Consider the following 14,886-nt stretch of genomic DNA (forward strand, 5'->3'; position numbering starts at 1 on the left):
TTTCGGACGCGGATCCCACCCAATGCAGCAATACTCCAGAAGAGGGAGGATAAGCGTAGTGTAGGCAGTCTCCTTAGTAGACCTCCTGCATCTTCTAAGTGATCTGGCAATATAATGCAATCTTAGGTTAGCTTTCCCCACAACATTTTCTAAGCCCCCATTCCAGGTTAAGTCATTCGTAATTGTAATCGCTAACTGTTTCTCTGAATTTACAGCCTTCAGAAGTGTGTGATTTATCGTGTAACTGAAATTTAGCAGATTGCGCTTAGCACTTATGAAAATGACGTCACAATTTTCATTATTTAAAGTAAACTGCCACTTTTCGCATCATAAATATAACTTGTGTAATTCATTCTGCAATTGGTTTTAATCTTCTGTTCATTTTACGTGACCCTAAATGACAACACCATTTGCAAACAATCTGAGAGGACTGTTTGTTTGTCTGCCAACTCGTTTACATAGATTAGCATTAGCGAGGACCTATAATACTTCTTCGGAGACTGCCACATATCACTTTTATTTCACTCGATGACTTCCCGTCAGTTGCTACGACCTGTGGCCTTAATGACAGGAAATTACGAATCCAGTAGTACTACTGGGAAGACACCCCACAAGCATGCAGTTTCATTACAGGCCACTTGTGAAGAACGGTGTCAAAAGTATCTTGGAGTCTGGAAACATGGAATCAATTTGAAACATCCTGTCGTTAGCATTCATTATTTCGTGAGAATAAAGAGCTAGTTATGTTTCACAAGAACGATATTTCTTCAGACCGTGCTGACTGTGTGTCAACAGATCGTTTTCCTCGAGGTAATCCTACTGCAAATCGACTTCAGTGATATGTGTCTGTAATTCATCAGACCACTTCCACTTCCTTTCTTGAGTAGTGGTGTGACCTATGCAACTTTCCAGTCTTCAGGTACGGATCTTTCTTCGAGCGAGTGGTTGTATATGATGGCTAGGTACGGACCTATTTGGTATACAATCAAGACCCAAAGAACTGCCTTTACAAACTGCACCGAATTTACCCTGCAGCGCCAAAGAAACTGGTATAGGCATGCATATTCAAATACAGAGATATTTCAACAAGAAGAATATCGCGCAGCAGTCGGCATCACCTATATAAGACAACAAGTGTCTGGCACAGCTGTTAGATCGGTTACTGTTGCAACAATGGCAGGTTATCAAGGTTTAAGTGAGTATGGACTTGGAGTTATAGTCGGCGCACGTGGGATGGGACACAGCCTCTCCGAGATAGCGATCAAGTGGGGATTTTCCCGTACATCATGAGTGTACATGCATATCAGGAACCCGGTAAAACATCAGATCTCCGACGTCGCTGCGGCCGGAAAAAGATCCTTCAAGAACGGGACTAACGACGACTGAAGAGAATCTTTCAGCGTGTCAGAAATGTAACCCTTGTGACAGAAATGCAACCCTTCCGCAAATTGATGCAGATGTCAATGCTAGGCCATCAACAAGTGTCAGCTTCAACGAAACATCATCGACATGAGCTTTCGGAGCCGAAGGCCCACTCGTGTACCCATGATGACTGTACGACACAAAGCTTTACGCCTCGCCTGGGCCCGTCAACACCGACATTGAACTGTTGATGACTGGAAACTTGTTACCTGGTCAGACAAGTCTCGTTTCAAATTTTATCGAGCGGAGGACGTGTACGGTATGGAAAAAGCCTCATGAATCCACGACCCTACATATCAGCATGGGACTGTTCGAGCTGGTGGAGGCTCTTTAATGATGTGGGGCGTGTGCAGTTGGAGTGATATGGGACTCCTGACACGTCTAGATACGACTCTGAAAGGTGACACGTACGTAAGCATCCTATCTGATCACCTGCATCCATTCATGTCCATTGTGCATTCCGACGGGACACACCACACGTCCAGAATTGCTACAGAGTGGCTACAGGAACACTCTTCTGAGTTTAAGCACTTCTGCTGGCCACCAAACTCCCCAGACGTGAACATTATTGAGCATATCAGGGATGCCTTGCAACGTGCTGTTCAGAAGAGATCTCCACTGCCTCGTACTCTTATGGATTTATGAACAGCCCTGCAGGATTCATGGTATCACTTCCCTCCAGTACTACTTAAGAAATTATTTGAGTCCATGCCACGTCGTGTTGCGGTACTTCTGCGTTCTCGCGGGAGCCCTACACAGTATTAGGCAAGTGCACCAGTTTCTATGGCTCTTCAGTGTATATACTTCTAAGTTACTCATGTTGGCAGCTATTCTTGATTCTAATTCTAAAATATTTACTTGGGTTTGTTTTCATTCTCACCGTACATTGTGTAGCGAATTTATTGTTCATCAGTGTAAATTTACTTCCCTCCCAGTTATTACTTTTAATTTTCAAGGCTTTGTATTACATCTTTCCTTCTTAGTAACTGCATGTTCGAATGAATTGTACGATGTGAGCGCCAATTCGGCGAGAAACCTTCTGTGCTGTCAAGCCTTGCCATAAAGTGACCATGTGTGCGGGTCTAAGCTTTAAGTAATCCTTCGAGGCATGTAGAGAGACATCGGTCAAAATAGTACTGAAAAAGAGGTTCCCGCTAAAATAAATACTGTGCAAGGACAAGTCACGAGGATGGTGCAGTACGTTTTTTATAGCAGTTCGGACGGTTTCAGAGCCACAGCGTAATAACCGAAGCCTGTAAATGCATGCTACCCGCCGCACAGTGCAGCAAAGTGAGTTGCATACTGTGAGGTAGTTTCTCGTTACATGGGGTTAACCTTGTTCCTATTGCGAACTTTTTACGTTGAGAGTCACTTAAGTTACGTAAGACGATTTTTGCATCAGCCAGCAATTTCAGTAATGAAGTTAATTCGCCTTAATAATTGGAGAGCATGTATTTTTTACTTGGAATGATTTCGCATCTGCACATACTCATTTCCTCGACAAAATGTCCAACAGTGTCACACCGTAGTTAATTTCAAAGCTTCGGGCGATGTTAAGTCCTTCAGACAAGGAGAATTTCAAAAATTCGTCGTGTGCGTCGTGCACACAAGCACACCGGACGAAAAGTGACTTCGTATGTGCGACTTTCTCTATAAAAACATCTTCAATAAGAAATATTTTTTTTAATAACTTTTTCGCGTAGAAATGTATTTCTCACTGTTGTTATCGATGTCCTAAACGAAAATTAACTTAATACGTTACGCAGGGATCTTTTTTCGTGATACAATTAAAGAAAGAAAAAGAGGTCTTCATCTCTCAGTAGTAATTGAGCTTAGCGATTTCACAAAGAGAAAACGTATGTTTTCTTTTTCAAATAAAAAAATTAAACAGCAGTGCGGTTTTCCGAGGTTAAGTCTCTCCTTCCCTAGTGCGAGGCAACCGCCTCATTTTCTTCATTTGTTACAGTAGTGGGCATGTTTCAGGGGACGAAGGTAACACATTCATTAAAATTTCCAAACACTAAATCATAGTTCGAAATGTATATACACTGTCCATTCACATTAGTGTGACCGTCTGTCAAAAGCCTGAATAACCGCCTTTTGCAGTGCAAACCGCTGCGAGAGGTGCAGGAAGTGAGTCGATGAGGTTCTGGAAGGTACCAACAGGAAATTGGAGCTTCGCTGAATCCCGTACCGCAGTCAACTGCATCGGGTTTCTCGGTTGAGAATCCATGACGCGAACAGCCGATCGAGGTGGTCCCACAGATTCTCGGTTGAGTTTAAATCCGGGAAGTTTGGTGGCCAGGGAAGTAGGGTAAACCCATCCTGGTGGTCCCCGAACCATGCGCGTATACTGCAAGCTGTTTGACATATTGCATTGTCCTGATGGTAGATGCCATCGTGGCGATGAAATAGAATCTGGATGTCGAGGTGGACGTGGTCCACAAAGATGGTTGCATATTTGTATTGATCCATTGTGCCTTGCAGAATGACAGAGTCGCATAGGAAATTCCTCGTACATTCCAATTCAGTGGACGTCCAGTTGTGTTATTGGCGTGCAAATTCCTGCCTTCGTCGCTGATGAACAGCAGTCAACGTGAGTGCATCTTCTGTGGAGGCCCATATGCAGCAACGTTACACTGTTGGTAGCCCTTGGTTCATCTGGGCTGGTAGTTGCTCAACAGTTGCACGTCTATTTCCCAGCACACATCTCTGCAACCGTCGTTCACCTCTGTCATCTGCGCTCTGTGGTGCAACAAGATTGGCCCAAAACCGGTTTAGGACAGCTCCAGTTTCCCATGCACAGTATTCTTTAACCACAGAGACTCGCGAACGTTTCACAAAGTTAGCCGTTTCGGAAATGCATCTACCCTTGGCCAGAAAGCCAATGATCATGCCCTTTTGACATCAGATAAATCGCGACGTTTTCGCATTATGACAACGACCGAACTGTTTCTCATGTCCCCTCATCACGCTTTATATATCCTCCGCTGCTAGTTCTGCCACGTGCCGACAGTGAGTGGTTATCGCACACTGACGTCGAACATAGGCCGTAATCACATTAATGTGACAGGACAGTGCAAATGGTTCAAACATGTGCTGAGAATGAAACTTTCTGGCAGATTAAAACTGTGTGCCGGACCGAGACTCGAACTCGGGACCTTTGCCTTTCGTGAGCAAGTGCTCTACCAACTGAGCTACCCAAGCACGACTCACGCCTCATCCTCACAGCTTTACTTCCGCCAGTACCTCGTCCCCTACCTCCTTTTTTCCAGGAGCGCTAGTCCTGCAAGGTTCGCAGGAGAGCTTCTGTAAAGTCTGGAAGGTAGGAGACGAGGTACTGGCGGAAGTAAAGCTGTGAGGACGGGGTGTGAGTCGTGCGTGGGTAGCTCAGTTGGTAGAGCACTTCCCCCCAGAGTGAAAATCTCATTCATGTGCAGAGAATGTATTACAATCGCTTATCACTATTAACTGACGATGCACCTCTAGGTGGTTCATCCTTGAAGTGTCAATGATTACCAGGAATATTACAACCAGTGAATGGTCACGTCTAAAATACTGATTTCCTGACACGAATGGACCCTTAACCCAATATACACGGTGTAAATTTTAAGTTGACAAACCAGAATAACTCGAAAAATAAGCTTCACACGAAAAAATGTGTAGAATCGAAAGCTGCATATTTTCGAGGGGGACATCTGCTGGTGCTAAAATTAGCCCACCACCCCAGGCCCCTAGGGGTGGGACGGGAGGCCACTTTAAAATTGCAAATGGGAACCCCCATTTTTTATTGCAGAATCAGATTCTACATAAAAAACTACGTACATTTTTGTCTTAAACATTTGATTTGGTTTTTGGTAGTTGGCGCTGTAATTCAAGAAAATCCATGTTCTCATTTTTGCGTGGAAAATGGTTACGGATAATTAACAAAATACTTATTTACTTCGCAAATGTTGATTCGCTAAAACTAAAACTTTCCGTCTCTCCCCATAGGGTGGGGTTTGAGAGAGAGGAATTGGTGTTTTACAAATGTTGACCCAAATATTAATTTTTCCGCAGATTCGGATAAGTTTTGTTTGTTTCGTGATCAACTTTTTTAAAACTCTAATACCCCTCTCTCAAACCCCACCATATGCGGAGAGAGGGAGAGTTTTAGTTTCAGCGAATCAAAATTTACGAAATAAATAAGTATTTTTTATTTATCCGTAACCATTTTCCACGCAAAAATGAGAACATGGATTTTCTTGAATTACAGCGCCAACTACCAAGAATCAGAACAAAAGTTTTTTATGTAGAATCGGATTCTGCAATAAAAAATGGGGGTTCTCATTTGAAATTTTAAAGTAGCCTCCCGCCCCACTCCCAGGGGGCTGGGGTGGCGGACTAATTTTAGCACCAGCAGATGTCCCCCTCGAAAATAATCAACTTTGGGTTCTAAACATTTTTTCGTGTAAATCTTATCTTTCGAGTTATTCTGGTTTGTCAACTTGAAATTTACACCCTGTACATACAGTCTGTTCTTTCGGACATGTCCGAAAGAACAGACACAGTTTTGATCCTGCAGCCACTATGAATCGAGACACTAAGGTATGAAATACATTGGCTGCCAATGGACATTTATTTAAAATAATGGGACAAGTTAAAGTTTGTGTCGGTCTCCTGGTAACTGGTCAGATGCGCTGACTACCATGCCATCTGGACACAGTCGTCACCACAACTGCATGGTCTACCCTAGCAAGCCTCTTGTCAGACCCAAATACCTTTGCGTCTTGATTGAAAATGGCTGCAGATGAAAATGGTGACACCACATATATAATTAAGGCGATGATGGCTAATGGTCTCTTCAATGGAGATGCACACCAAGCCTTAACTGTTATGGCAACAGGCGAGATGCCGCGAGTAAGGAGGCTAATGGGCAGGGGTACTAAATCAGTATTGTGTAGCAGGAGGGTTTGGGTCTGATGCAAAGCGTGCTAGGGTAGTCCCTGCAGTTGCGATGAGCTCTGTGTCCAGATGGCGCAGCGGTGAGCTCACCTGCCACGTAAGCAGAAGACCCTGGTTCGAGTCCCGGTCCGGCACAAATTTACAGCTTTCCCCGTTGTTCTTGATCGGTGTCCACTGGCAACAAGTGTCATGAATTCCTTTGTGTCTCACTATTCATGTCGATTCCCAGCAGAAGCTGTAACGAAGTCATTTTCCTGCCTTGCAGATTGACGACATCCTGGAGACGTTGAGTCTCTCAGCGTGCCTCAAGACTCGCTGCGAAAAGCTGTCGGGCGGCCAGAAGAAGCGGCTCTCGATCGCGCTCGAGCTGATCGACAACCCTCCTGTTCTCTTCCTCGATGAACCCACCACGTAAGTATTCCGCCCTATGGCACTCCCGTACTTGCTTCTAGTAGAATAAAGTCGCCTATATCTTCAAAAGCCGCAGACAAACCCAGGAGCAAAGGATGTTAATCGCTTGTTAGCAGCGGTTGTTCTCGCAGTTGTACAAATTCTTGATTACCCAGAAACGCGTATTTCGCTCTTTTGCGCCACCTTTTTAACCCAAAAAGCCAATATGTAGAGGACAGCGCAAAAAGTCGTGTTCTCTGCCCATTTAACCCAGAGGAGGGCACAGGTTGCAAACTCCTGATAACCCCAATAACCTTAAAATCCGGGTGTCTCAGCTGAATTAGACCAAAGCACCTTTAGGCTGTAGACAGAAGCATCCATAGACGAATGACTAAGTGTAGAAAAATTGTCAGTATTCGTTGATGGTTATTCGGGTATTTTGAAAAGCACACTTCAAACGATAAGGGCACCGTGACAAATTCTCTGTTGCACCATCAATCCAGTTTCCAAACATAGGCACTCTCCTCTCATCTACCGTGGTGTTTCATCCGTTTTAAACTACTTCACACCTGATAGTAGCACAGCCGGCCGAAGTGGCCGCGCGGTTCTAGCGCTGCAGTCTGGAACCGCGAGACCGCTACGGTCGCAGGTTCGAATCCTGCCTCGGGCATGGATGTGTGTGATGTCCTTAGGTTAGTTGGGTTTAACTAGTTCTAAGTTCTAGGGGACTAATGACCTCAGCAGTTGAGTCCCATAGTGCTCAGAGCCATTTGAACCATTTTTTTGATAGTAGCACAAGAAAAGAAAATGGTAACTTTTCGTTGTTCCACACGGTAGCTCTCTTTTAGGATTCTGTACATCGTTGCTGCTCTTGTGGTCTTCAGTCCTGAGACTGGTTTGATGCAGCTCTTCATGCTACTCTATCCCGTGCAAGCTGCTTCATCTCCCAGTACGTACTGCATCCTACGTCCTTCTGAATCTGTTTAGTGTATTCATCTCTTGGTCTCCCTCTACGATTTTTACCCTCCACGCTGCCCTCCAATACTAAATTGCTCATCCCTTGATGCCTCAGAACATGTCCTACCAACCGATCCCTTCTTCTAGTGAAGTTTTGCCACAAACTCCTCTTCTCCCCAATTCAATACCTCCTCATTAGTTAAGTGATCTACCCATCTAATCTTCAGGATTCTTCTGTAGCACCACATTTCGAAAGCTTCTATTCTCTTCTTCTCCAAACTACTTATCGTCCATGTTTCACTTCCATACATGGCTGCACTCCATACAAATACTTTCAGAAACGACTTCCTGACTCTTAAATCTATACTCGATGTTAACAAATTTGTCTTCTTCAGAAACGCTTTCCTTGCCATTGCCAGTCTACATTTTATATCCTCTCTACTTCGACCATCAACAGTTATTTTGCTTCCCAAACAGCAAAACTCCTTCACTACTTTAAGTGTCTCATTTCCTAATCCAATCCCCTCGGCATCACCCAAGTTAACTCGACTACATTCCATTATCCTCGTTTTGCGTTTGTTGATGTTCATCTCATATCCTCCTTTCAAGACACTGTGCATTCCGTCCTGTCTGACAGAATTACAATATCATCGGCGAGTAAAAAAAAAAAACGAAAAATCCTCCTCACAAAACTGTAGGATTTAAACAGCCAGTGAATAATTCATATGGTACACGTACGAACCCTGCTGAGAAAAACTGGCTAATATCTTCAGCAAAAAATTTCAGCTTAGACTCTCATTCCCCAGATATGTTATTTTAATATCACTTTTTTCTCCGAGCTGACTTAGAGTGACATCCAAAGTGAAAATAATTTGCGAAAGTTAAAATTGTTGAGACTTTCGTGGCCACTTGACGTAGTGTCTGTTGGGAGCTTCGGACGACGTTTGTTTATGATTTTTCTGACGTTTCGCCAGCACGAGTGGCTGGAATACGTCAAAGATTCGCCCTCCATTGCTGGTAGCGGATACCAGCCACTCGTGCTCTCGGAACGTCAAAAAAATCTTTGTACAAACGTCGGCCGAAGATCCAGCAACAAAAATCAGCAGCTAATGTGTCAAGTTGCGACAGCGACGGAGTTCCTCTACTCTACACACATACCATCAACGGAAACCAAACACAGTCGCTCATTTAGTCCGCAGTGTCAAATCTGCTTACGGAAAGAGCTTGCAGCCGTTGTTGTCAATGCCCTTAATATTTCATTTCCCGTCACACGACAGACAAGAGTTAGCAGGTCCGCTAGACGTCACAGGCCTTGACCCTCATAATGCTTCTGTGCATTAACGGTATGAGGCATCGGGTATGTCGTCACACAGGGTTAACTGGCGGCTGAGCCAAGCAACCGATGAAGTTCCCACGCCTCATTCTCCGATCAGCATCCTGTTCACTTCTCAATGAATACGCTCGGCTCCCTTCAAAGCCTCACTTCGAGACATCGTGAACCCCTAAAACTTGTGTGTGTGTCGTGTATTGATCACAAAAGTGCACTAAAAGTTACAGCTGTTCGCAAATTCAGTGTTTCATTCTTCATCGTACACATGTACGTAAAGAAATGTGAAATACTACACTAATATTATAGGGCAAATTTTTAATTTCTTTCCATAACACTGGTAAGCAAAATACATTTTTGATTTCTCTATTTAATTCAGTTTTGCTGCTTTGTATTACTATCCTGTTAATTTCAAGAGCACTGCAATCCCGCAGAACCCCAGGTTTCTCAGTTTGTGTAACATCCCTGTCTTTGGCCCGGCGATAGCGTCAGCATTAATGAAAAAAGTAGCTCGCTACCGAGAAAGACGTGAATATTATTGTCCTACACATAATCTTGCCATTACTTTGCATTATAAATCATCTCTAAAGATAAAATATTTGTAAGGAGAACACATCAGTCATCAGAAATGTTGATTTTATTGAAATATTTTACTCTTTAATGAGTGATCCTTGTAAATTAGCACTTTATCTCGGAAATCTCGAAAAATATCTGCAATATTGTGGAGTACTTTTCTTTAATGAAGCAGTCGTAGACGGAACCTTAAGTCCCAGTCACCCTCCTCCTCTCTGGACCGCTTGAGCTCAGAGGGCGTGGTATACATTGACACTTCCCTTATTTGTCGCCACGCGAAAGTACTCTCGCCGGTGCAACGGTGGGTTCTTTGTTTTGTTGCGGAAAGAGAGAGAGTAGAACTATAACATGTAAAGTAGTTCACTTTATTACAATGTAAATATGAAGATTTACTTAACTTTGTATAATCATTTTCCACGGGAATGCTCTGAGTATTTACGACTGTCTCTAAATTTTAAAGTATATTCGATAGAGACAAATTTACAAGACTCTTCACTTGAAGAGTGGCTGACGTAATATTCACATTATGTTCACACAGGAGTCTTCCTAAGACATTTAGTACACTGCTGGGCTGAGGCAATGCTGTCAACTTCATCGTAGACTGCTACCTGAGTTGTAAGGAGACAATCGATTGTGGCGGCGTAGCGAAGCTCTAGCAAGCGTGGTTAAGCTGGCGTTTCTCATACGTCGTTGCGGCATGCAGCGACTGTACTTCTCTCCAGTTTCATTGCGAGGTGCCAACCTTGCTATGGCAACCCGCTCTTCGGACGACACCACTCTTAGAGACAGTTATCTAGACTCTGGAGGAAACACCGTATGATTTAAGACACGTCGAAGGATAGAACGGATCTCCGGCGACACCTGCAATGAAATTAACTGCAGGAAAGAACTAAAATAAAAGTTAATCTTTGTAATCCAAGAGCACTGAAGACTGAAGTGCATAAAGACTCCACGGAGGCGAAAATAGGGATAATGCGAGATAAAACAAAATAGCTAGGTCAGCATACACAGTTAGCAGAAGAGGCGGCAAGACGGGGGAATGTAAAGGAGCTCTACAGCTCTAGAATGTCACTAAACGGCTGCCAATGACGAACTTTAAACATCAAGGACCAATCAAGAACAAGGCTGGGGTGATGATAACGACCCAGTAGCCTCTGCTGCAAAGATGAGACAAGCATCTCAAGGGGCTGGTATATTATGAAGACAATCAAGAGGAACAGGAGAGAGATGTTCTATAGGAAGTCGAAACGGACCAAGATGTAAATCTGCAGTGTTACACAATGAACGAAATTAGGATTGCTTTGAGAAGCCTAAAACATGCAAAGGCTCCAGGCCTAGATAGCATAGCTTCGAAGCTCTTAAAAGTCGACATCGAAACTAGTGTTAAAATGCTTCACCTCTTGCTGTAACATATTTGGCTCAAAGAGAAACCCCAACCGACTGCGTAAAAAATTAGCCCGCTTTTCGGGCACGACACAGTTGTGCTGATCTTATTAATATTCCTAGCATCGTATTAGGAAAAAGTAAAGAACTCCACGCAACAAAGTACCTAGAATTCATTGATTTTGAAAAGACCTTCGATTCTGTGAACGTAAAGTGCTGTGGCAGGTGTTGTGAACGTATGGTATAGCACAGTAGATTCCAAACATCATCAAAGATCTGTATGATGATTACAAATGTTGTGTCCTCCACAAGGTGAATCTCACAGAGCCAACAGAGCTAACACCTGAAGTCCAGCAAGGATGTGTTATATCACTAGCGCTTTTTCTACTTTCCTTGGTCCAGTTAAGAGAAGAGTAACAGCAGACAGCAATGGAGAAATCCATTGGAGAAACCATGAACGTCTGGAGCTTATGGATTTCGCACACGACATACCATTATCATCTCAAAGGCTGATGAAAGCTAAATTAAACTCACTGAACAATGAAGCAGAGATTGCTGGCCTCAAGGTAAATATGGGTAAAACAAGGAAAATGAGAATAACTTCTGGGAACATTGAAGTGCCTTGGTTCATAATGTGGCAGCAAACGGAGATTATCAGTTCATTCTTACATCTGCGTAATGTGGTAAAAGATGATGGTGGAACTGCAGCAAATATGAAGAACCGGATAAAGAAGACAAATGCTGTCTTCATATAATTGTATCAAAATATGGCGAAACAGAAATATCACATGCATAAAACCGCATTTTTAATACAAATGTAGACGCTGTCCTATATAGCAGTGAAAGTTGGAAAGTAGACAGGATGATAATTTGACAGTTACAGAGCTTCGTAAATGGGCGTTTCCCGCGCGTCATGAAAATCTGGTGACCAGAAAGACAAGTAGTGAAGAGCTCTGTAGGAAAATAATCCATATACTTATAGAAGACCAGAGAGGTGAGAGAAGGTGAAGATGGGTACGGTACACATTGAGAAAGTCACACACAGCAATCGTGAAGAAGGTACTGGATCTGAGTCCCCACGGAACAAGGAAAAGAGGCAGGCCCAGATGTACACGGAAGAGTACAGCGAAAGGGGAAGCAAAGAGAGTTGGTATATACTAAGATGGTATCTGTTCTTTCGGATATGTCCGAAAGAACAGATACCATCGTTGACCATGCAGCTTGTTAGAATGAAATTACAATGAAATGAACACCCTAAGCTACTTACAGGCGTTGAAATACGTTAACGGCGACAGATGAAAATGTGTGTCCCGATCGGGACTCGAACCCGGGATCTCCTGCTTACATGGCAGACGCTCTATCCATATTTTTTTTTCAATGAGCGAACGGACAGACCATAACTTTGCGAAAATAAAGAAAGTAAACTTTTCACTCGAGGCAAGACTTTCTTTTTTCTTTTTTTTCACATAAACTGAAAATAAAAAAATTAAAATTGTCACTCAAGGGAATACTTTTTTATTTTTTTTAATTATACTGGTTTCTCCTTCCAGTAAACAAAAATGAGTCTCCTTCGTCTTGTTGACGAAGAAGCAATCTTTTGTTTGGAACAAAAAAATTTTTTTTTTCAAAGCCAAACTCAAATTTCTTTTTCCTTTAAGAACAAATTGTGAGGAATAAATAAGGAAATTTTTTTTCAAAAGAAAACAAAGACTCCAATTATACTGGTTTCCCCTTCCAGTAAACAAAAATGAGTCTCCTTCGTCTTGTTGGCGAAGAAGCAATCTTTTGGAACAAAAAAAAAGTTTCTCAAAGCCAAAATCAAATTTCCTTTTCCTTTAAGAACAAATTATGAGGAATAAATAAGGAAAAGCTTTTCAAGTCGTCGTGCGACTTGTAGTTAAAGTCCAGTTCTTACAGGAGCTCCTGAAGTGTATCCGCCTACAGCATGCCAGCTCGTCCAAACGTGTCTTCTTATGGCGTAGGCGTGGGTTCTGGGTAGCAGATCTATTCAGTTCGGTTCGGTTTATACAGTTTTCAGCTTCTCAGGGCTTGGACGTTCTAGCTACTAGGTGGGTCATCGAAAGTGCTCCGTAAGAAATTGGAAAAATATTGTTTATAGCTTGGGTTGCGTATCAGGGCGCAGTGTCGTTCGTTGAGATAAGTCCAATATCCTAGCGTAGACTCGTCGCCAGAAGTAAAAAGATAGCGGGTCGTGTGGCCACAGATCCAATTCACAGAGTTAGTTTTGGCGGAGGGGTAGAAAGTCTTATCGGGGTACAAAAGCATGTGGACGTCGATCTGAGCCGGTGTCTGGCGAGTAAGAAACGCCAAAATTCGCCGCGCAAGTGTCCAGACGTCTAGCGCTGTGCCACAGTGGAACCGGTGGACATCCGTGTCATCCACTACACAGTGGGTGCAGAGGGATGAATCGGCGAGATGGATGCGGTGCAGACGATCTCGGTTAACTTGTTTGCCATTCACGGTGATGTACCACGCTGATTGAACGTCTGATTCGAGAAAATGCGCATGGATCGCCTTCCATATGTGTCGCCACACGTACTGTGGATACTTACGTTCGATGGGGTTGGACGGGCGGCACTGTTGTAACAATTCGGAGACTGTTTTCGTGAGGTACAAACGGGTAAGTGGTAAGGACCGGTAGATATAACTGAACTCCAGGAAAAATCGTTGGATGTAATAAAAGGGGGTTGGAATGGTCGATACCAGTACTGGGGCGGACAAGGAGGCCGGTGCAAAGTTTTGAAGCAGGAGGCTAGTAAGGCTCTGCGGGCAGCGATGCCAAAGTTTTAGTTGGGAACTGACGTATAGTGCCTTGACACGAGTCGGCACGTGGATGAGTCCCACCCCGCCACGATCTCGTGGCAGTGCAAGGGATTCATACTGTACCTTGAATAACATCCCCGAGCTGACGAAGGAGCCGAAAGCCATCAACAGTCGTCGCGCCAGGAGATTTGGGACTGGTAGTACTTGAGCCACGTGTGGTATACGGGAAGCATGATACATGTTCGCGTATTGCGCGCGTTGGATAACGTCGAGAACTCGTAGCCGGTGATCTGCGAGATTTGCTCTGATTGTCTGTAGCAAGCGTCTACCATTGATAGTCGCTGAGCGGCGCAGGTCTGCTGTGAAATCAAGTCCAAGACACCGTATGGTGGCGGCGACACTAAGGGGGGCAGCGCATCTCTCCGGCAAGCCCTCACCAATGAGCAGGACCTTGGATTTTGACACGTTGAGGCAGCTCCCCGACGCTTCGCCGTAAGTCGCCACCCATGTCAGTGCAGCTCGTACTTCATTTTCACTGCGCAGATATAGTACTATGTCGTCTGCGTAGGCTGTACAACAAAAACGGTGGCCTTGCACAGCCATTCCTTCCAAACGTTGGCGCATGCCCTGGAGCAGGGGTTCCAAGGCGAAAGCATACAAAATCGTGGAAAGAGGGCATCCTTGTCGTACAGATCGTGCGATGACCAGGGACGGTGCAAGACGACCATTGTACATGATTTTAGAGGTTGCACTACTCAACAGGCGCATAACCGCTGTGACAATACCGCCAGGAAAACCCATATGCTGAAGAACTGTCCGTAAATAGAAGTGGTCAACACGGTCGAAAGCCTGGCTAAAGTCCAGTGAAGCCAAGGCGCCAGGGAGACGCTGATGATGCGCTAATGCTATCATGTCTCTGTAACGGCAAAGGGCCGTACGGATGTTGTTGTCGCCTCCTAGGGAAGTCTGGTCGCAGGATGTGACGTAACGTGCGACCTTCTTGAGTCGCGATGCCAGTAGCCGTGTGAATATTTTCATGTCGCTGTTGAGCAAAGTAATTGGTCGATAGTCCTGGACCCTCGATAACCCGCGCGGTTTATGTACGG

The 14,886-nt window shown here is 44.1% G+C and overlaps 1 protein-coding gene across 1 annotated transcript in view; it reads left to right on the forward strand.

Moving 5' to 3' along the window:
- LOC126195111 (ATP-binding cassette sub-family G member 1) overlaps positions 1–14,886 on the forward strand; it is a 495,613-nt gene that overhangs the window by 431,612 nt on the left and 49,115 nt on the right. The window contains exon 4 of the mRNA XM_049933581.1: positions 6,632–6,777. Coding sequence (XP_049789538.1) covers positions 6,632–6,777 — 146 coding nt within the window. The remainder of the gene's footprint in view (positions 1–6,631; positions 6,778–14,886) is intronic.

Source organism: Schistocerca nitens, chromosome 7 (genome assembly GCF_023898315.1).
Source record: "Schistocerca nitens isolate TAMUIC-IGC-003100 chromosome 7, iqSchNite1.1, whole genome shotgun sequence".
Lineage (NCBI taxonomy): Eukaryota > Metazoa > Arthropoda > Insecta > Orthoptera > Acrididae > Schistocerca > Schistocerca nitens.